Here is a 21,481-nt window from a genome sequence, read left to right as displayed (position 1 = left end):
GTAAACAAATTTAAAGGCTTTTATCCTTGAGGAAATGCTGACATCGTGCTCAAGAGCAGGACAAAAAAAGGAATCCCAAAGCACTCTGCTGGCCTGAGAGAATTGCCACAGCCCACCCTGGCCTGATTTTAATTCCCAGTGGGTCCACATGGTTTCCACCCACCCTGTCCTCACAGACCATCCATCCCCTGCACTCCCAGCACAGGAGGGCAGAGGCAGCAGAGCCACGTCCCCTCAGAATGTCCCCTTGGTTCCTGTACCTGCAGAGACCGGGCTCCTCTGGCCCTCACGCGGGGACGCGCTTCACTCCGGCTGCGCCCTCAGATTCCCGCCCATTTCGTGCCTGTGGCAGCCCCGGTGCACAGGGACTGCTCCAAACCAAGGGCAATGGCTGAGGAGTCATTTGGCCATGGCCACAGGGCTGGCCTGGCCTGGAACACCTCTGGGGATGGGGCAGCCACAGCCTCACTGGGACAGTGCCAGGGTCACCACCTCACACTGCAAGAGACTGCATCTCCATGGCAGGAATCCGTCAGACAAGAGGCCACGGGCTTAGGCTCTGCCAGGGCAGGGTTAGGTTGGATATTGGGAAGAAATTCTTCCCAGAGAGGGTGATGAGGCATTGGAATGGGCTGCCCAGGGAAGGGGTGGATTCTCCATCCATGGAGGTTTTTCAGGAGACTGAATGTGGCACTGAGTGCCATGGGCTGGGAACCACGGGGGGAGTGGATCTGGGGTTGGATTTGATGGTCTCAGAGGGGTCCTTTCCAACCTGGATGGTTCTGTGATTCTGAGACTACGAATCACCATTGCTTCCTGTCCAACTGAGGAAGGAGAGATGTCTCTGTGTAAGGAAGACCTGAGGCTCTGCTGCCCTCCTTTCACACTTGCAACTCAGCCAAGACTCAAGCCAGCTCGGAGAATTTTAAAAACCATTTGCTCTTCTGGCTTTGGTGTATCCTCGCATGACCTTGTCCGACTCACCCGGCCTTTTGTTGCTGCCATGGCTCACACTTGTGTCTCTAGCCCTTCCACTCTGGCATGGCTGTGTTTGCCTCTTGGGGGATGCTCACCCTTCTGGGGGAAGCTCACCCTTCTGGGGGATGCTCACCCCTCTGGGGGATGCTCACCCTTCTGGGGGATGCTCACCCTTCTGGGGGATGCTGCAGGTCCCTCCAGCACCCCTCAGGCACAAAACTGAAAACTCTGATGTCATGTCTCACAAGCCATCAAAAGTGTCTTGTGTAAAACAAAGAGACTGGATGAGATCATTAGAAGTCATAATTATTCTCTTATTTTGGCATACCACCTACTTACCTAGGAGGCATTGCAGGAGGATATTGTAAAGGTTATGTAAAATCAAAACAATGTTATCAAGCATTCCTCTGCCCATCATTTGCTTTGGCAAGTTTGTATCCTATGAAAGGCATGATGGAGGCATCATTTTCTGCAGCATAAGATCACCTTATGAGGCAAGGCTGACAAACAGACCAGTCTGCCCAAGTGTACTGGGAGATTTCAGGTGTAAGAAGGGGAAAAAAATTGGTTTCTGTTCAGTGCCATTTTTATTTTTTCCCAATATATTTTTTCAAAGCTTGCCAGCATACTACCTCACAGCCTACAGTGTGCAGACCCAAAATTCAGTTCTGGGGGCAGATGACTCTTACTCTGATGTTTATCTCTTCCCTGCCACCTGTAAGGGGCTTGAGCATCCCAATTTAGACATTTTCCGACTGCCTCAACCCATTTTTAGGTAAATAACAATAAACATGCAAGAGCAGCTTTTTTGCATCTAATTCCTAGGTGTCCAAACCTCTACATTAACAAGATAAGGCTAAACAACAGACACTTCTATCTTTATGTGGTAAAACAAGCTTCTGTATTTAAGATAAACTTTACAGGACAGGTGGCTTCCTAGAGCTTAATTTACACAAGGAAACATTTAACTACCCTACATAAACGTCAACAAGGTATGAGAAGCCTGCACCTAATAAAGGAGATAGAGGATACAATAAAAAGGGGCCCTAAATCAAAGAGCAGGTTCGCAACAGCAAACATATACCGGGCTTTGCTGCTCAGCCTTCAGCATTGCTAGCAGCCTAGCAATGGTCTGGGTTTTGCATTTATTCTTTTTACCCAGCATCAGCATCCTGCTGGGGTTATGTCTGCGACTGCATCCACCAGGCACTTGTGCTGTGCCTGTCTGTATTGGGAGCTCGGGGTCTACTTCTACTTCTATCAGCATTTCTTTTTTTTTTAAGGGAAAAAAAAAAACGCAGAATAAACATTATCTATTGTTAATTACCTGTAAAGTAGGGCTTTTGCCACTTCCCCAGTTTCTAAGAGCTCTGAAGTGAAACCTGAAAGAAGCCACCCATTGTTTTCAATTGTGCAAGAGCCAGGAGCAAATAGGGCTCAAATTGCAGCTCTGAAAGGCAACAGGAAATTGGCAGCCCGGTAATCTGCTCCCAACTATTCAGAGTAACAAAGGCTACATTCCTCCTCAAGTAGTCACCATTAGAAACCCAAGGCTGATCTATTTAGTAAGGCCCACAGAATAAATCTTTGGAAATAAAGAGTTTTAATTAGAAGGCCATAGGATACCGCTCTAGTTTCCAGCCCCACAAGTAACTTGTATTACTTAGACTCCTGCCTAGTTTCCCATATATCCGAATGCTGACACTGACATTTTCAAGCATTATTTTTTAAAAATTAATCCCATAAACTAATAAATGTGAAACTGATCATTACAGATGGGTCATAGAATAACTTTGGTTAGAAAAGACCTTTAAGATCAAGTCCGACAGTTAACCCATCACTGCCAAGTCCACCACTAAACTATGACCCTAAGCACCACAGCTACACCACTTTGAAATACATTTAATTTCTTATTTAAGTAATTTTAAACACTATACCTGTAGTGTGCTGCATCAAGAACATTTTAAATTGGTCCCTTAGTTAGGATTACATGTTTTTCCCCTTAAGACTTTCACAGTGCCTCTACACCATCACTGACTATGATGCATATGGCTCTGTGCCTGCATGCACACACAATCTGTGGCATGTTATGAGATAAAACTTCCAAATATTCTCCAGATAGTGCTTCAGTTTCAGGCACGGAGAGGTGTTCCCATCCATTCCTCTCTCTCTACAGAAGAATAACTCAGTTAGTAAAACACTACACCACTGGTCAAAGGCTTCTGGCTGTGCCTCCCATCCTGACTCCACGCATGCCTCCAGCTTTAGTTTTCCCAGCAGCAAAAGGGAAATATTTTCCTCAGAGCTGTTTTATCAGGCACGGTTGATTTCAAAGCATTTGAGTCCAAGTGCAAAATGCTTTGAGCTATTTGCTAAGGAGGCACTGCAATTTTTGCCACCTGAACAGATAGTTATTCCAGACCCAGTGTGTCAGAGTTGTCAGCAGGGAGAGGAAATCAGATTAACAGTCACACAGGATGTTATCTCCTCCTGGCAGCAGTGATAGATGGCTCTGGAAATACCATGGCAAGTGCTCCTTTTCCAGTACAGGGCAAGAGCACACAGGCTCAAAAGCTCAAGATTTGAAAGCCCATACAAAAAATCCCTATGGAGATTCCAGAAGGACATCCTACATTTACCACTTGCTCCCAGAGAGACCCTTTGACTATTTAATGCAGCAGAATTTATACATTTTCAGTATTTCCTCACATACTTTTGTGGAGCAGTAAACTCAAGACCAAACAACAGATACTGGCAAACTCTGACAAAGTTCCTGTCTAGATATGAACTTTAGGCCAAAATCACAAGATTCAACTATACTGCCCCTGACTAAATGGTCTCATCCTCACCATGATTCAGAAGAGCTCCAGAACAATCTGTTAAATCAGCAGAACCAGCACAGATGGCTCAGGTAGTCACAGCAGGTTTCGCCCATAAGAACTTAGCATGCCATGTGAAAAATGAACAAGTGTACAATCTTGCTCTCAAATGAAGTGATCAAACAAATGAGACTTCGTTTTGATAAGAAACAAGTGTTGCTGAAAATGGATTTTGAACAGTGGAAGCCAGGTGACCTTGGTATTAACAAGAAGGGACTGTGCAATCTACCAATATCCCAGTTGGAGCAAAGCCTCAGCACTTCCTCTTTCCTTCCAGGCCAATAGTTTATTCATTTGTGTTTTGAGGTGTCCTTTTGTTAAAGTGCACAGATCCAAAGGCATAAAATGGGACACCATGTGAGAAATGAGGCTTTGGGGAGGATCTTGACCACGTCAGTTAACTTCAGCTTTTCTTCTTGTTTGAAGTGGGGAAGAGGAATCTTCCCAGCAGTGGAAGATTAGCCAGATGGTTTGGAAGTTGAAATATGTGTCAGAAGACAGGCAATTTCATTTAGAATATCTATTAAGCAGTTAATCAGTTACAGAATTTCAGTTCAGGGTGTTGAAGCTATTTATATAACTGTGGGGAGCCACATTTATCACATAACCTAAGAACATCCAAACGCTTATGAACGCTGGACATTGTGCTGTATTAGCAGTTAAGAGAAACAAAAAAGAAAACAAGGAAAAACCCCTACCACCAGTATCAAGTCCATTCAGAACAGCTTGCAGCCTAAGTACGCTGTCTCCTGGCCAACCTATTTAGCAGTGTAAATCCATCAACTTCATTCAGAAGAAATATTCCGTGGTATAAAACCAGTCATACCACAGCAGCGACCCTGGAGGGTCAGGCAGGATGCAGGTCCCATTGTGCTCCTTGCTGCACAAACACAATGAGGTTCAGCCCTTTGGGTAGAGCTGCTGTCAAACATTTGTGCCTTTTGACAATAAGTCCTGTAGGATATTTGTTTTCAGACCTGCAGCACTGTACATGTATACAAAGGTTTACAAAACAGGGTGTGCTTACAATGCAGGGGAGGCAGGGCTATGTGGCACACACCTTTCTTAAAGGAATAAAACAAATGTATGTTTCTTTTCTTAAAAAAACAAACAAAAAACCAACAAAAAACACACACACCCCCCAATTAATAATAAATAAAAGAAAAACAACAAAAAGGAGCAATTCACATCAATTCTATTTTCAAGCTGAAGATAGCTGATTCTGTCCTTTTTTTAAGCTACAATCTGAAGTTATTCAGTAAGACCAGGGTTTCACCCCTGTATGCTTAAAGCTAAGAAATCATAGAGTCATAGAATCGGCTGGGTTGGAAGAGACCTCAGAGATCATCAAGTCCAACCCTTGAACCACTACTGCTGCAACAAGACTGTCTGGTCTGCAGGAAATGTGTCCTGTATTTGCATGTATTAGTAAGTAAAAGAGGCTGTACCTCATCTCAAGACACTTTCACCAGGAGAAGCAGGAGCAGCAGGTGCAAGCATTGTACTGGAATAAACATCACTGCACCTCTTTGTCATATATATATGACCTAAGCAGTACAAATCACTCTGGAGATAACACTTCATTACAACTGTGTTGGCTTCTGATATGGTGGCCAATAAGTCCACATTCTTTTTTCAGCCTTCAGCAGACACTGAATTTGGATTTCACAGCCATGAAACACAGTATCTAACAGAACACACACATCTGTGTATATTCCCAACCAAGCTGAAATGAGACCAAATCAGCACCTACACATTGCTCCCTGACTACGTAGAAAACAAAGTTGATTTCAAAGCACAACCACACGTACAGAGGCACAGAAAATATAACTGAAAAGTTAAGTGGTCATCACAAAGCTTGCAGTGATTTACAGGACCTGCAAATGCTTGGTGAGGGCCTGGGCTTTTGTGCTGATTGGTGGTAGGGACAGGCACTGCTCTCAGCTTGCAGCAAGCCAGTACTGACAGGGGAAGGGCACAGAGAAAGCCTCAGTGACTCTGTGCTGGGATTTTTGGGATGCTGAGCTCATCTCTGGGCTGTGCTTGCTGCCCAGTGCACAGACTGCAGGACAGCAGGGCAGCAGCCCCATGTGCTGCTGAACACCCAAGTCCACGCCTGCTGAAGGAAACTCTGAACAGCTCAGATGTTTTTGAATAGATCCTTCCAATAAGCAGAAAGCTTATTAACACAGCCCTGTGTGGCAGCCTAAGCACTGCCAAGGGTAGCAGCCATGCCTTGCCTACTCCGTCAGTCAAAAAAAGGTGAAAGCCAACCACAGCCAGGAAGTACAGGTGATTAAGATCTGCCCCAAAAGCAACTTACCCACTGACAAAGGGCAATGGGAACAAGACCTGTGCAACCCATGCACTGTGTTAAGGCTGCTAAGTACAGATGTGTGAGTGCAGAACAGAATTTTATTCCAGGCTTTTTAAAGCACCATGACTGACACAAATGCTCTAGCTGGAAGAAAGCCAACAATTAATCAGGATTCCTTAGAATTTGGAGGTAATTTTAGCAGAACAAGAAATACAGAAGTATCAGTGAGTCCTGAACATTCCTCCAGGACAAAAATCTATTAGTTCATATAAGTCCATTAAAACACTACATCTAGCCCTTTTAATCCCTCTTAACAGATTTGCTTTATCACAGACAGAGGAGCTAATCCTCTCCCACCTGTCTTTATGATATGGAACCATAGACAGGAGCAAGTACTTCTCATTTGTTCAGCTTTATCCCCCCTCAGATAACCTTCTCATCCACACAAGCAGCAGTGCAACAGAGCTGTCTTCAGAGAAACACCCCAACTCATTCTCACCCTAGCAATTCCCACATCCAGCAGGGAATGTGGAAACTTATTTACCACCTGTTTCCAGAACTCATATCTCAACACAGGTTTCAAGGCACTAAGCAAACCAAGACATGAATTCCAGCTTGGATTTTCCCTTTTTCCTTCATGCCAGACCTTATGTGACACATTTCAGGACCCTGCTGTGTGTAAGCAGATGGCAGGCTTGCTCAAACCCATCCATAACCCATACAATTAGGTTAGTAGGTCAGCTGAACTTTCTGCCCAATTACATGATTTTATCCAGAATTCTATTTTCAGAAGGTCTAAAAGCTATTTGAAAATGTTTAAGAAGTATTTTTTTATATAACCTACATTGTAGTGGATCTCTGACAGCCTGGCACTCTACAAACACAGAGGAAGTAATCTGAACAACCCATGGACAAATATTAGGTTGAAGAATTGAAATCTGCACTTCAGTCTCCTAATTCCAAGAAATCTCATTAGCCCTTAGCAACCCCCCTTACAACACACTACAGTATCTCTAGATGATCATTGTAGAAAGCAGAACAGCTGACAAACACTGACCACTTAGGGCATATTTAAGATAACTTTAGTCTCTCCATACTGCAGAGTTTCCTGCATGCATGTCAGCTAGTTTATTTTTTCCCCACTAGAGATATTCATTTGCTCTCATGCAGTCCTGCATGGTTCCACACCACAAAACCTGCCTGAGAGAAGTCACAGTCACTCCCATCACACAAGGCAGTCACCCCAATCTTCCAGATGACCTGAAAAGTTAACTCAGACACACAGATGTATACTAAGTACAAATAATACAGCATCTAACCCAAGAAAATAACCTATTATTCTTACTGCTTTAAGTACTGCCTGTTATTCTTACTGCCTTCTCCAGGTGACACCTGGAAACTGTTCCTTGTGTGTTTTAAATGGTATTCTAGTTATCTTCTCACTGCTACATAGGTCAAAGTCACATCTTCCTAAGGAACCACAACCTGAAGTTATTCCCAAAGTTTAGTTAGTAAAAGGAGCATTAGTTAGTGGGACTGAAAAATGAGAGTGTGGGTTTGGTGACTTCCTCTAAAGATACCTGAAACAGTGCTGTGACAGAGCTTGTGAAGGGAGAAAATCAGTAAGACAGCACAGGTGGGTCCTTTGGGCTTTTTTCTCTTCTGCTAGGAACAAAACCCAACCCCCACAGAAGACACTAGTCTGAAAAAAAAAATAAAAGGTAAGAGGTAAGCAGTGCAACTCTTCTTGAAGAGGTTTGACCAACACCCTTGGAGCAACCTTACTCAACAGAGCTGGATGTATCCAGTTGTGACAAGGCAGTTGGCATTTTTGAGTGTCAGAACACAGTTGTAAAAAGTCCTATCTGACCACTGGTGACTGTTCAACAAGGATTTCATTGTCCCCCAAGTGCTGTTTGCAGCTGTCACAGTTAGGGACACACCAGTGGTAGGGAAGCAATGCAAAGCAACTTGTCTGATCCTCAGAAACACTCTTCTCTTGGCTTTGCTTCACCTCATGCAGAATAAATCTTGGAAAGCAGGTTCCATATGGATACACTGCCATCCCACAAACCTCCCAGCCTGTCAGTTCTGTCTCACTGAGGCTGGGAGAGCAGTATTACCAACCACATGCTTCTAGACACATCCAGAGGATGGTTTCTCTTTATACCTCACAGAAGTCATCAATGCCATTTAATAAAGAATGTAACTTTCTGGTCAGCTCATATGGCCCTGGATCAGCTTTGATGGAATTAACTACAAAAGTCAAGCTTATTCACACCATCAGCATGCTAGGAGGCAGAACAGCTTCAGTATGGCAGTTCAGAGCAGCAGGACTTCAAAATCCAGATAGGACTTATTTGTCAAGTTATTACTGTCTTAAAGTGGAGTTTCTCTAGAACCACTTACTCCCAACAACATCCATATAATAAACTTTTGACTTGAGAAGAATGGTGATGTTAGACCCACATAAACGGAAGAATGAGGTTTCCTCATTCACTCCCAATGAAAAGCTTTTTCCTTGAGTATGTGTTAAACGGCCACAAGCAACTGTGACACTTGGGTCACCCTTAAGGGCCTTTAATTTAAAGACAGAAAACAGAGGAAAACTTACAGGGAAACCTGTCACGAACCCAAACGAGCTGCAGACACAGGCACAAACACACCAAAACTTTCACAGTTTGCAAACTACAGCAACACAATCAGTATTCTTAATCCTGCCTCTTGCTTTTTATTTAGGTTTGAGCTTGGTAGGCTCATCACTTCAGCTGATGTACAATTTAAACAGCCAAGAGGCCCTGTGTAGGGAGATTGAGAACAGGAGTACATGTTAATTTGGTCTTCCTCAGGAAACAAAAAAGCCTGAAGTTATGATTTCCTCCTCCAAAACTGTATTTTCAAATGCTTCGGTAAATGAATACGGCCTGAGCTTCTTGGCACTGTTAAACACAATGTATACATTCAAGTGTATTAAATATCCCACAGTGAAAACTTACTTGATATATAGTTAGCAAACTTAAAATGAGGTAAACTAAACTAGAGCACAGACTAGTGGTTTTGAAGTATCAACAGGAAGATACTTGCTACCTGACAGACTGCAAGGAGGAGAGACCCCACCAACCCAGCAATACCTGCAAGTAGCTCAGAACCTGCCATTATAACAAAAGAACTCCAGAGCCATTTTCATTAATTAATATATTTTCTGCATTATAGTTAACATATGTACTTTCTTCGTGTCATCCTTATTTCGTTAAGTATTGATATTTTGTTATATTCAGACATGAGTACATTTTCAAAGTCTTTTGCAATAAATATCATAAAATAATAGAGATTCACATAATAAATATTCTTTACAATAAAAAAAGTTTTAACAGACTTTTGTCTTAAAAATAGTTGGGATTCAACTTTGTGGTTTATACATAAAATATACAAAAAGGACCACAATTTGTGGCTAAGGCAATAAAACAGGGACAGAATAAAATTATAAAGTACAGAGCAGAGCTAAATTCACTAAACCAAAGGACCACAAGAAAGTTCAAGGATTCAAGAACGTTTAGGTGACTCAATGACACCCAAAGGCGGTTTGGATATTTGAACACCACCAGCTTTAATACCAACTGATACTGATAGACTATAAAAACAGGAGCAGGAGGGTGGAGTGAGCAATATCCTTCAAAGAGCTGACAGACAAAGAAACAAGTGAGTATGTTGCAGCCATAATGTCTCCAATGTGAAGATCTACATACCATAGCAAAAACTGAAGTTACACTGAAAATAAAAAAAAGAAAAAAAAGAGGCAGGGTAATTCTCAGGACTGAGAATGTTCCATAAGAAAAAAAGAGAAAACAGAAGAGCAGGGGAAAAATAAAAAATACACACACACAAAAAAGGTGGCTGCTTATAGAAGAGTCAGGCCTTTCAATTGGTAAAGCCTTTATTTTACATCCCTCTCCAGAAAGAACACAGACAGGATGTTATTTCACAATCCAGCTCAGTCATGAAAGTTACTCTTCCTTGGTACCCGGAGGGTTAAGAAAAAACAAAAATAAAATTGCTGAGGAAGAAAAACATCTTTGGGAAGATATCCACAGAGCAAGAAGCTGCAAGAGCCCAGCAAGCTCTCACGGCCTCTTTGAGGAGTGGTTCAGTTACAGACTCAAAAGACCCTGCCTAGGGGAGTGGCAGGTGCAGATACCAGGTCCACACTTACCAAAGAGCAGCAACAGCTACATAAAACACTCCACACTCATCCGAGTCAGTAGGAAAGCAAAGATGCAACAGGAAGAACTTATGTGTGTGAAGTTGAGGGAGAAAGAAAGGAAAGCACAAGAACAGCCTCCTCCAGAAACGGGGGAGAGGAGAAAAAAACAGAACAAGAAAATAATCAGCTACAACCTGAAAAACTGAAGTTGGAGGAAGTAAACCTCCCTCCAAAAATCATGAGGGCTTGCCCTGACCCCGGGAGGGGCAGCTCTCCAGTTTACAATAGACCGTGTTTGAGTTCTTACACCTGCAGCCCGGACGATGGACGCGGTCGTAACAGCCCCGGCAGAGCTTCAGGCATCCCTTGGCAGGAGGGTAGCAGAGCAGGCAAGGCAGAAGCAAGGACATGGCTCCCATGCACAGGTACCTAGAACAGCAGTGTGACTGGGAGCAGGAGCAGGGATTATCCGCGTAAGAGTCCCCTTCATCGTCGTTGGAGCAGTGGTAGAAGATCCCTTTGACCAAGCACATGCAGGTGCCGTACTCCACCATGCTCTCCGCCGAGCAGAGGCACTGCCGGTTGCAGGCCAGGCAGGAGGGCAGCGCCCGCGGGGCCGTGCACTCCCCGCACTTGCACTTCCCACACTGTTCACAGATGAACTTGTGCTGCGTCGGGTCCTCTTTCAAAGGACCCTTCAGATCATCTGCAACCAGGGACGACTGCTTGGGCTGCGTCCGGACTGTCCGCTCGGACCTGTGGCCGGAGCCCGGCCGGGACGGGGGCGACCGCCCCAGCAGCCCCTGCTCAGAGGACGCGCTGCTGCTGCTCCCGGAGCTGGCGGCGCTCCCCGTGCTGGTGGATCTGCTCAGGACGGGAGCCCTCGTGTTATGCTGATGTGCCACATGCCCCACGTGGCTGGGTCTGTGTTCGTAGTTATTATTCACATTAATTGGTATGATTTCGTGAGTCCTTTCATGCTTCTCCTGCCTTGGTGCTGTCCGCGGCCCGGGTTTTTTCACCACAGATGGACCTTCGGTGTATTCGTTGCTACCCCTGATGGCCTTGATCTGGTCCAGTGACAAGATAGTGGTTGGCTGGCTCTCTCTTTCATAGTCCAATCGCTGCCGGCTGTCCAAAGAGGGCTGTTGAATCACCACTGCTAGTGAACCACCGCTGCCATGTGGACTTTGGGGCTCCATCTGTAGTGATCTCCACTTCTGGCATTCAGTGGGAACCTGGCATGCATCTGAAACCCTAAAAGAAAAAGAGATGGACAGAAGGTATAAATAAACACCGCATGCGTACATATATACACACTTAAGACAAGATCAAGGAGGAATAAAGAATGGGATACTTTTTGCAAATAGAAATGATCCGGCAAACCACAAATTGCCCTAGCCACCTGGTACTGATCTCTTTCAGCAGGGGATTACAACAACGATGAGGATCTGGCCAAAGTCCAGTAACAGGGAGAGTCTGGGTATGGCATCATAGATGAGGAATGCAAAGGAGACCCCATGCCATTAAAAAAAAATTTAAAAATTGCAGCATTAACCTGCATGCTTACTTGGCAAGCCACAGAAAGTGCTTCTCACTTGTTGCTTAACATCTGTCTAACTAGCAACAGAAATTCTGAATGTCCCCAAAACTAAGTTGGAAAGAGGCAAGATCACCACCATGCTTGCATGGCAGAGTAAAGAACATGCACAAATCTCACTATTCTGTCTGAACGTGCAGCAACAGAAAGCTCAACAATTTGCTTCCTATGCATTTGGAAAATCTCCTTTTTGAAGTGAAGTAGGAGTGATACAGAGTCTCAAACTCAGTACTGGCAACCTGCCAGGACATTTTCTATGAGAGGGTAACTCAGCCTACAAATCTTACATGCTGCCTATAAAATTAAAGCAGGGGTGCCAACAGTCCCTTTTCAAGTATTTTCTGACCACAGGCCAGGGTGTGAGAGAAAAAGGGGTAGAAAAGGCTAAGAGAAGCTGTCAGATAAAAAGTACGTCCAGATTCATAAGAATGTGAAATGCAAACGACAAGAAAACAAGACAACCCACAACAACCTCAAAACAATCAAAGCACAAATCCATTTTCACAAGACAAACAGATTAAAACCTCCTCAAATAAAGACATCTTCCAGTTTAGCTTTTAATTAAATGTTGCACATTTTCATTCTGTTTCACTCCGCCCAGCTATCGACACAAAGATTGCAGGACGGAGAAAAATGCAGTGACAGCTCTCTACCTCTGTAAAAATTCAGACAAGTATCTAAAGGCCACATTTATACAAAGAACAAAAAAAATAAACTGCTTTACTGACAGCTGAGGCAAAAGCCCCCCTTCACTGCATGCCCCCTCCCCTGAAATGTCATACACGTTTGTTACCTGGAAGAGGAGACAGCCAAGTGCTATCAAGCATTTGCAAAACACATCCAATATTCGTGAGAAAGAGCTTGCCTTGCCTCCCCAGACCACAGCCAGCACTGAGCTGCTGCCACCCGGGAGAGAAAGTGGCACAGTGTCATGGGAGCACAGGGATGGAGAAGAGCAGCAAAGGTTTCTTCTCACAGGTAGTTAAAGCATCTTTGTCACTCATACCACTAATAAATGGTGACAGCTTCTACCAGGACACAAAGTTCTTGTGCTCATCCAGCAGAGATTTAATTTTACACATACTGTCACCCTGTGGGGGCTTTAGGGTTGCTAGACGAAGAGAGAAAAACAAACAAACAAACAAAAAAAAAACCCCACAAAAACCCCACCTCAACAACAAACAGGTTTGCTTAGTTCTAATTCACCCCACATAGCAAGCTGCCTTCTCCACAAGCACCGAATATAAATCCACAACAGACCAAGGGTGAATGAATGTGAAAAGGGAAAGATTTACAGCTGCACCAACCAGGAGCTGGGCTCCCCAGGGAATGAAAAACAATATCCCGAGAAAATGCTAAGGACATCCAGTGCCACCTTTGGGGGGAAAGTGCAACACCACCACCACGGCACACGCAGACTGACACGACCAGCTGCCGAGCAGCCCAACAAACCACCCCAACCCCCGTGCAAACAACTTTTAAAGTCGCCCCCTCCCCAGCCTCCCGGCTTATAAAATAATAAAATAACAGAATAACATACAGCAGTGACGGCGGGAGAACTCATGTTTCCGCAGCCAGTGTCAGCACTGCTCGCCCCCCAGCTTCAGCGATTCCTTCCACCCCCTTTTCCCCACCCGGCTCGAAAACGCCGTCAGTTCCCCTCGCCCGCTCCCCACCGCGGCTCCGCGGGCAGCCCCGGGCAGGCGGCGGAGCGGCGCCCTCTGCGCCCCGGGGCGCGGAGCGGAGCACAGCGCGGCGCTGACGGGGCGGAAGGAAGAGGAGGGGAAAAAAGGGAGGACAAAAAAAAAAAAAAAAGTTATGAATGAAAACAAGGGTGGATTTTTTTTTTTTTCCTCTCCCCTTCTCCCTCCCCCTTCTGCAGGGTAGGGCCCGCGGTCAGCGCTGCCCCGGGAGGGCGGACTCCCCGGCATTTAAAGCGGCAGCGCCCGGCGAGCAGCCCCTGCAGCGCTGGGGTTTCCCCCGCCACTCAGTCCCTGGGGCCCCCGGCAGAACCCCCATAGACCCGGCCTGGAGCCCCCACCCTGCCGAAGGAGCCGCCTGCGAGGCTGCCTTTAGCTGTTCGATGTTTTTTTGCTTTTTGGTTGTTTCTGAATTGTGCTCGTTTTTCAGCCCACCGCGATGCTCTCCACCCCCCCCCCCAGCACCACACAGCTCCCCTCGGGTCTCCGGTTCTCTCAGACCGCGGCTGCTCCCGCACCTCACCCGCAGGGCCCGCCCGCGGAAGCCCAACCCCAGCGGGCTTCTATTTTATTTTCTGTTTTGGGAGGGTGCCAGGGGGCTGCGGTACCCCTGGCAGGCACCTGCTCGCCGCGGCTGTGCGAGCCAGAGGGGCTGCACCGCCCCCACCCCCCGCCTGAGCTCCGCTGCACAGAACACGACGAGCGTCCTTCCCCCCCAACTTACTTCTTTCAAGGAATCGCCACCAATGGCAAATCCAGCGGGCAGGAGGCGGCAGCCCCGCAGGGCAGGGGGGCGGGGGGCTGCGGGCCCGGCTCCGCGCTCTCCCCAGCCCCGCGGGGTGGGGGCTAGCAGGCGGGATACACTCCTCGTCCCTGCAAAGCCCTCGTCGCCCGATCTCCACGTCCTACTCGTCGGCGAGGGGAGGAAAATCCAGCTGGGCTGCCTGCCGCAGCCTTCCTCTCTCGGGGGCCGGCATTCAGCCTTTCCCCAGCTCGCTCCTCGGCGGAGCCAGACCCCTCCGTGCCCGCGGGATGGCGGGGGTGGTGGGGGGCAGAAGAAGCGCTTTCCTTCGGCCGCGACTCTCCGGGTCTGGAGGTGACGGGGGAAACAAAAAATCAAGCCCCTTTTCTGCACAGGGTTTATCGCGAGTAGCGTTCAGGCAGCTGCAGGCTGCGGCGGGGAGTGGGGCCGGGCAGCGCCGGCGAAGAAGAAGAAGAAGGTCTCCCAGGAACACGCAAGGAACGCGAGGCTCCTGGCCAGGTTGTTATTTCCCTTTGCAGTCCCGGGCAATCCCTCCAGGCTGAAGGGACGGGGGGTGAGTGCACAGCAGCGGTCCCAGGTCCGGCGCTCGGCTTCACCGCATGGTCTTCGCAGCAGGTCCCTTCTGGCAAAGTGCAACCACAACCCCTAGTGCAAGAGATTTTTTGTTTGGTTTTGGGTTCTGTTGGTTTTTTGTAGGTTTGGGTTGTTTTTTAAAAAGTAATCACGAAGAGGCACTTGATTCAAGGCACACTTCAGCAAGTTGCAAACGAAGCGAGAGGCAGAGTGTAATGGCTCTGCGAGCTCTCTGCAAACTGCCATGTGCTTGCTGTTGCTGCTGGAGGCTGACTGACAGGCTCGGAGCACGGGCAGCACGTCAGGGAGATAAACGGCACTATAAGGCAGCCCTAGACACAAAAATCTTGCACGGAAGTCTCCGGAGCTTCCTCGGTATTCCGAGAGGACCAAACAAGGCTCCAGCAGGCAAGCGAGACTCCCCCACGTTCGGCAAAACAATTGCCGAACTGGAAGTGTTATAATTACCAGCAAATCGTGACTGGTCAGGTTGCAAGTCGAGCGGCCCGGCTCCCCCGCCCGCAGCCCAGCCGGGCAGCGGCTCCCCCGCCGAACCCCCCGATCCCAGCAGCGGGGAGGAGCGGGACGCAGCCCGGGCAGCTCTCCTCCCGCCCGCACCTCCCTCACACCGCGCCGGCGAATCTCACCCCTGCCACCTCCCAGCCCCTCGCCCTCCTCCGCCGGCTGCGGCGAAGCCCCTCGCTGCCCGCCCGCACCTGATCCGGCGGGGGGTGCGGGGGGTTGGGAGAGGAGCGGCGAGCGCTGCCCGGGCTTACCGAAGGGGAAGGTGAGCGCTTGCTCCCCGAGGCACATTGGCGGCCCCGGCGCGGAGTCCAGCCCGGACAGTGTCTGCAGCCCCGCTCCGCGCCGTTCCGCCGCCGTTCCGGAGTGACTCCGGCCCCGCTCCGCCGCCTTTCAGCCCGCAGCCCCCGCCCGCCGCCCGGCCGCGCCCCCGTGATGTCAATGTGTCACTGCGCGGCGACACCGAAATCCCGGCATGGATTTCACCGCCACCACCTGCCCGCCCTGCAGCCGCCTCCCCGCACACGCACACACACACACGCACACACACGCATTCACACTCACACCGGTCACGGACCCGCCGGGGTGCCGGTGTCTGTGAGACCGAACCCGCCTCTCGCCGTCCCGCGGGTGGCGGCTCCCGGAGCCCCGGATCGCGGTCCCGGCTCTGGGCAGCGGCTCCAACGGCCGGCAGGGGGCGCTAGGCGAGGTGCGGGGTGCGGGATGCGGGGTGCGGGGGGTCCCGGCTCCAGGGGTGGCGGGAGGGGTCCCCGCACAGGGCCTGAGGTGACAGCAGGGCCCACGGGGGAGGAAGGACACGCGTGTCTGAGGCACCAGCTGATGGGAGAAGGAACTTGTTCTGCAGCGCTCCCCTGGCAAAGGTGATGCAGAGGCTGAGGGGGGGGGGGGTTTAGCATCATCATCTTCCAAGCAGGGCACAGCCTGATGGAATTGCTTCATCTGTTCTGTGTCCTGTTCTGGGGTCCCCAAGGCCAGAAGGACGTGGAGCTGCTGGAGCTATTCCAGAGGAGGGCCATGAAGATGGCGGGAGGGCCAGAGCTACAGGCTGAGAGAGTTGGGGTTGTTCCATCTGGAGAAGAGGAGCCTCCAGGGAGACCTCAGAGCACCTTCCAGGGGCTACAGGAAGGCTGGGGAGGCACTTTTTATAAGAAGATGTATAGGACAAGGAGGAATAGTTTTAAGCTGAAAGAGAGTAGATGTTAGGAAGAAATTATGCCAGGCTTGATTTTAGATACACAGTGCTGGGTTTAAAGGGGTCAGTAAAAACAATCAAGAGTATTGGCAGCAGTTTACTATCACTTGGCACCCGAAATAAGTTCACTGAAACAAGGGGAAACCCTAGAGCTATATCAGAAAACTCTCTGCAGACCCAAGCAAACACGCCCGTGTGTCACGGAAGTCATCCTGTTAGATTTTTCTTGGAAATGACAGCAGTGAAAAGCTTTTGTTAGAAAAAGGAGAGCCAAAACTAGTGAGAATAAATTGGCAACTTGGAAGAGGATTGACACACCTTATGACTATATCCTGGCACATCCTTATTTTGAGGATTGACACACAGACAGCAATCCAATGCAACCAAGTTATTTTCCATCTCCAAATTGTCATCTAAAGGTGCCTGCCTTCCCCACTGACAGCAAAAGAAGTTGAGAGAGATCAGTCCTCTATGCCCAAAGTTAATCCTTCTGAAAAACCTTCCAGATGTAAATTCAAGAGACTGGATGATAGCTGATGATAGCTGTGATTCAATCCCTAGTTCCGCTTTTCTACTGCAGATCATCTCCACCTTCTGCAGTCCTGTGCTGTTTCTCTCTCACGCAAGCTTCAGGGTGCTGGGAAATGTGTTGTACAGGACAAAAGTGGAGTCAGTTGCTGGGTTTTGTTTGCTTTTCTTCCTAATCCAAACCCAGAAGCAACTTGCATGTATAGGTCACTTGATTGACCTCTCTAGGTAGCGAACATGACTTCTGTGAAGTTGAACTGGATAAACTGTGATCCTGTCACTGTCAGTAATGAGGAACACTCCTTTCTTGCACCCCACCTGGGAGTACCAGTGTATGTCACCCCTAAGTGGCATCTCCTCACCCCTGCTAAGGCCCATTTGAGAAGAAGGACACATACTCAGTCCCAGGCACCGGCACTTCCTTCCTCCTAAGCAGCACAAGGTGGTTTCATCCATGAAAAGCAAGAACTCCCTATCAGCACAGCATCATTTCACAGAGGACAAGGTACAAACAGCCTGTACTTGAAGTGTTTGATATTTACTGTTCCTATCACTCATATTCTGTGGTGATAACTATCCTCAGCCTTTGAGAAAACTCAGCAGAGAAAGTGTTTGCCTTTACACCAGTTATTTGTCAGTTAATAGCCAACCCTCACAGCTGTAACAACACTTCTAAACTTATACAGGAATTCAAAAGCTATTTAAAACAAAACAAAAAAACCAACCCAGACATTAGCATTTATAATGAAATTATAAATGAAGTTGTTCCACATTCTTACAGTCTTACCTGTAGAATGTGTAAGCCATGTATTTCTCCCACCACCCATGGAGAGCCAATACTGCACAGATTTGGAAGAAGCAGCTGGGACCTGCAGCTCCTGGAGGGCTTCTGCCTTGTCCATGTTTGACATGGCACTAGGTGGGACTGGGCAGGTGTTAGGAGGTGTTAGGGTGTTGGAAGGCTCAGGGCCCATGGCATGCTCAGAGAGCCATGGAAATCCTCAGTGCAATATGTGTGTGTTGGGATAAGCCCAGCAGAGCAGTGAATTTTTAACACACTAGTAGGCCTATATATATATTTAAAAAAAACCCAACAAACCAAAAAAATGGTTCAACAGCTATTGAAATCGCTGTTATTGTAAGTGCTGTGGACAGTTTCTTGAAAATCATTGAAAATCAGAGATTTCATGTGATGAAATGAAGCTTTTCCAAAGAGCTGAAGTAAAAACCAGAGGTGCTGCGGTGACGGGACTGTGACTCATTTCAGGGGAAGGAAGAGACAGTGAAGGATGATGTGAGGCAGCATTTCTGATCACACTTTCCAGCAGACAGGTTGACCTTTACCTGAGATCAGAGACACCAGAAGCTGGGGATTTCTTCAGCCTTGGTGCAAGGACTATTCTCGGGGATCCCCAGAGAGGTGCAGCCATCTACATGTACTGTGTGCCACTGCACAGGCTGGGGAGAGGCCCTCAGGAAACCCTCAGCTGCAAATAGGGTCCTGACTTTCCTCTTCAGAAGATAGCATCAGTTTTTCTTAGGGGCAGCAGTGACAGTAAAACACAGCAGCCAGGCAAACCCTTGAGACCAAAGGGATGAGCCTCAGCATGAACCTGCTCCATGAAGACTGACACCAAGGACTGGGGAGACGCCGCAGAGCCAAGGCTTTGGTCCGTGCCCAAATTTGGCACAAATTAACAAGAAAGAGGATTCAGAGGTCTGTAGAATAAGTTGAGAATTTGAGAACATGCTTCCCCACCTCCTGCACCCTATCAGAGAAATGAGCATTTCCAAAAGTGCCCTTCCTGAGCAGAGGGAGCAGCTGGAGACACAGGCCGGGGTGGTCAGGTCAGGGACACACATCAGATACCTGTAAGCCACTGACAGGCCAACTGGTAAACAGGGACTCGTGAGAGACTCTGGGAGGGCTGTGACTTTGTTGAAATCTATACGATTTTTTGTCAGTCCCTAATGGTAGTTTTTAATACTATCTTCTTTTTGCTATGAAGAATAGCAAAAGAATATTTGCTGTCAAAAATGCCATCAAAGACAAATAGCACTGAAGAAAAGCTGTAGGAAAGACAACCCACCAGTGAAGGCACCTAAAAAGAGGCAGCACTTCACTCTCTAAGGGGAGGCCACAGCATGTCCTTTCATTTTTCACTACTCACTTGCCATATAGGCAACCAGTGCATTCATATTTCCCCTTCAGAGATCCACACCTGTTCACTTTCTGGTCAAGTTTGTTTCTTCTCCTGAGAACTGTCTCTGTTGACTCCATGCTCAGCTGCTGTACTTCTGGGGTTTATACAAGATACTCTGCTCAGGTGCCCAGGATGTCTTCACTACTTCGTATGCATTTGTAACTCTCTTAGCAAATTAGCTAATATTGCTTCATCTTCCTGTACAAAAAGCTTTGTGAAAAAGGAAAATGGCCATTTGCCTTTTATTCCTTAATACAGGTAATAATTTATTCACATCTATTGTAAATTACATTATCTGCAACTCATTTTTTTCCTGTCTTAGCACTAAGCAAACTGCCAATTACTATCCATCGAGACATGATTCCTTGCACAGCAATTAGAAGCAGCTCTGTTTTATTTCAGTTTTCACCAATAGGAGAACATTTCTGTGTTTAACTGTATTATCAAAATAGATATATTTCCCAGGTTTAACATCACTGAGGAGAAAGAAACAAGGCTCTGTGAATCCAAGAAGAGGATTAAAGTTAAGTGTTAAAAGATCTTCTTTTTCATATAATTTAGAGCATTTCTGCACATCTCTGTCCTGTCTCAGTGATTTTCATTTACTGCCAGAGACTGCAAAAATCTCCATCACTGCAAAGCCACACTATAAAAGTATTAGTCAATTATAGGAGTAATAATTTGGGTGTCTCCTTCAACCTCCCTCTTACTTGCTCCCCGGTATCAGACTGAATGCTGCAGATTTTACCAGGATTTCCATCCACAGATGAGTTTGAGCAGCTGTGCAAACCCCAGCCCCCCCAGAAGGAGCTGTCTGAGCCTTGAATACCAGAGCCCAGTCCTGTGGCTGAGGATACAAAACCAGAATGCACTCAGTGGGGCAGTTCTCACTTCTCTCCTTCAAGACAGCTCATTCCAAAATGAATTATGGTCTTGTAATGTGACAGATTCCTTGATTTTGGCATGAAATCCATGGCTCCCCAGTTATTCCACTGCCTGTTTAGCATGAAGTTGAAATAAGAAAACTGTGACATACATTAATATGAAGGCTATGCTGACTCAGTAGGTCAGGCCAACCTGTGTAACTTAATTTCTGCAACCGTATGAGATTAAGTGGGTTCTAATTTTTTTTTAAGGCCAGTAAGCCCGTTTTTCCATCTTTCTCTCTTTATTCTGCACCCGAGCTAGGTACCAAATGGTAGAGCTACAAAGATTTTCCTGGTGGGATCAAGAAGTGCAGGTCTGGCTGTGTGAGCCTGTGCTGAGAGCTGAGTGAAAGGAGGTGGCTGCTTTAATTACAGCTGACAAAGACCCAGCCAGAGGAAATCCACCATGACTGAGTAATAGCATTTAGCTTCAAAAGCAACCGAGGAACAAAACTTTCCCACTTCTGTTTGAGAAGTGGCCACTCCCCAGGTGTGGACTGCATTATCAGAGGAAGAGGTAAAGCTATGCTAATTTAAATACATGGTTCCATGTAGGATTACCTCTCGGGTATTAGTACATCTCTAGGAAAGCCTGCTATTTATTGAGTTGTGCAATCCGTCACTGTCAGCCCAAGGAGGTCTCAGGAGCAGCGTTTCTAATTTGATTTGAAAATATATGTGGAAACCTGAGACTGCTTTTAGCAAGAATGATGGGGTTGGTGTAATGAACACAATCTCTCTTGTCATTCTCAAGAACAGTGTCAACAACTAAGTTTAGGTTCCCTCCAGAGCTGTAGCAGCTTCTGTCGAGAACTTTCTCATCTATGTCATGTTCTTGATTCCACTTTCCCAACAAAAAGGCGTTTAAATGAGATTTTAACAGCCAGCCTTTGATTCCCTGGACTATAAGCAGGGAGGAAGCTTTTCTATGGACTTTTGAAAAGCCCATTTAAAGCACACTCAGTGTTTTCTGTAAGTTGAATTGTATCCTACTTCATAAAACCAAACGCATTATATAACTTTTTGCAATAGAATTTTCCATCATTTGCTTTCCCTGAGGGGAACTTCATTTCCTTC

General features: G+C 47.1%; 1 protein-coding gene across 3 annotated transcripts; it reads right to left on the bottom strand.

Annotated features, from left to right (window-relative positions):
- Window positions 1-9,354: 9,354 nt before the first annotated feature.
- On the bottom strand, window positions 9,355-15,928 carry SPRY1 (sprouty RTK signaling antagonist 1). Of its 3 annotated transcripts, XM_030450689.1 has the most exons (3): window positions 15,788-15,928; window positions 14,400-15,083; window positions 9,355-11,632 (listed from the first exon to the last, which is right to left on the bottom strand). In XM_030450689.1, the coding sequence occupies exon 3, from the start codon at window positions 11,575-11,577 to the stop codon at window positions 10,612-10,614; it is 966 nt and encodes a 321-aa protein (XP_030306549.1). In that variant the 5' UTR covers window positions 11,578-11,632; window positions 14,400-15,083; window positions 15,788-15,928; the 3' UTR covers window positions 9,355-10,611. The 3 variants fall into 3 exon arrangements, with proteins under 3 accessions (XP_030306549.1, XP_030306551.1, XP_030306550.1); XM_030450691.1 differs by lacking the exon at window positions 14,400-15,083 and having other exon boundaries at window positions 15,788-15,908; XM_030450690.1 differs by lacking the exons at window positions 14,400-15,083; window positions 15,788-15,928 and adding an exon at window positions 13,516-13,672.
- Between the last annotated feature and the right edge of the window lie 5,553 nt (window positions 15,929-21,481).

The sequence above is a fragment of the Calypte anna genome, chromosome 4B, assembly GCF_003957555.1.
Source record: "Calypte anna isolate BGI_N300 chromosome 4B, bCalAnn1_v1.p, whole genome shotgun sequence".
Classification (NCBI taxonomy): domain Eukaryota; kingdom Metazoa; phylum Chordata; class Aves; order Apodiformes; family Trochilidae; genus Calypte; species Calypte anna.
The sequence above is the reverse complement of the archived record's forward strand: the minus strand, read 5'-3'. Positions and strand labels throughout refer to the sequence as shown.

What these genes read in the sequence shown, in the direction of transcription:
- SPRY1 (XM_030450689.1), bottom strand. Translation starts at nt 11,577, where the DNA reads ATGGAGCCCCAAAGTCCACATGGCAGCGGTGGTTCACTAGCAGTGGTG.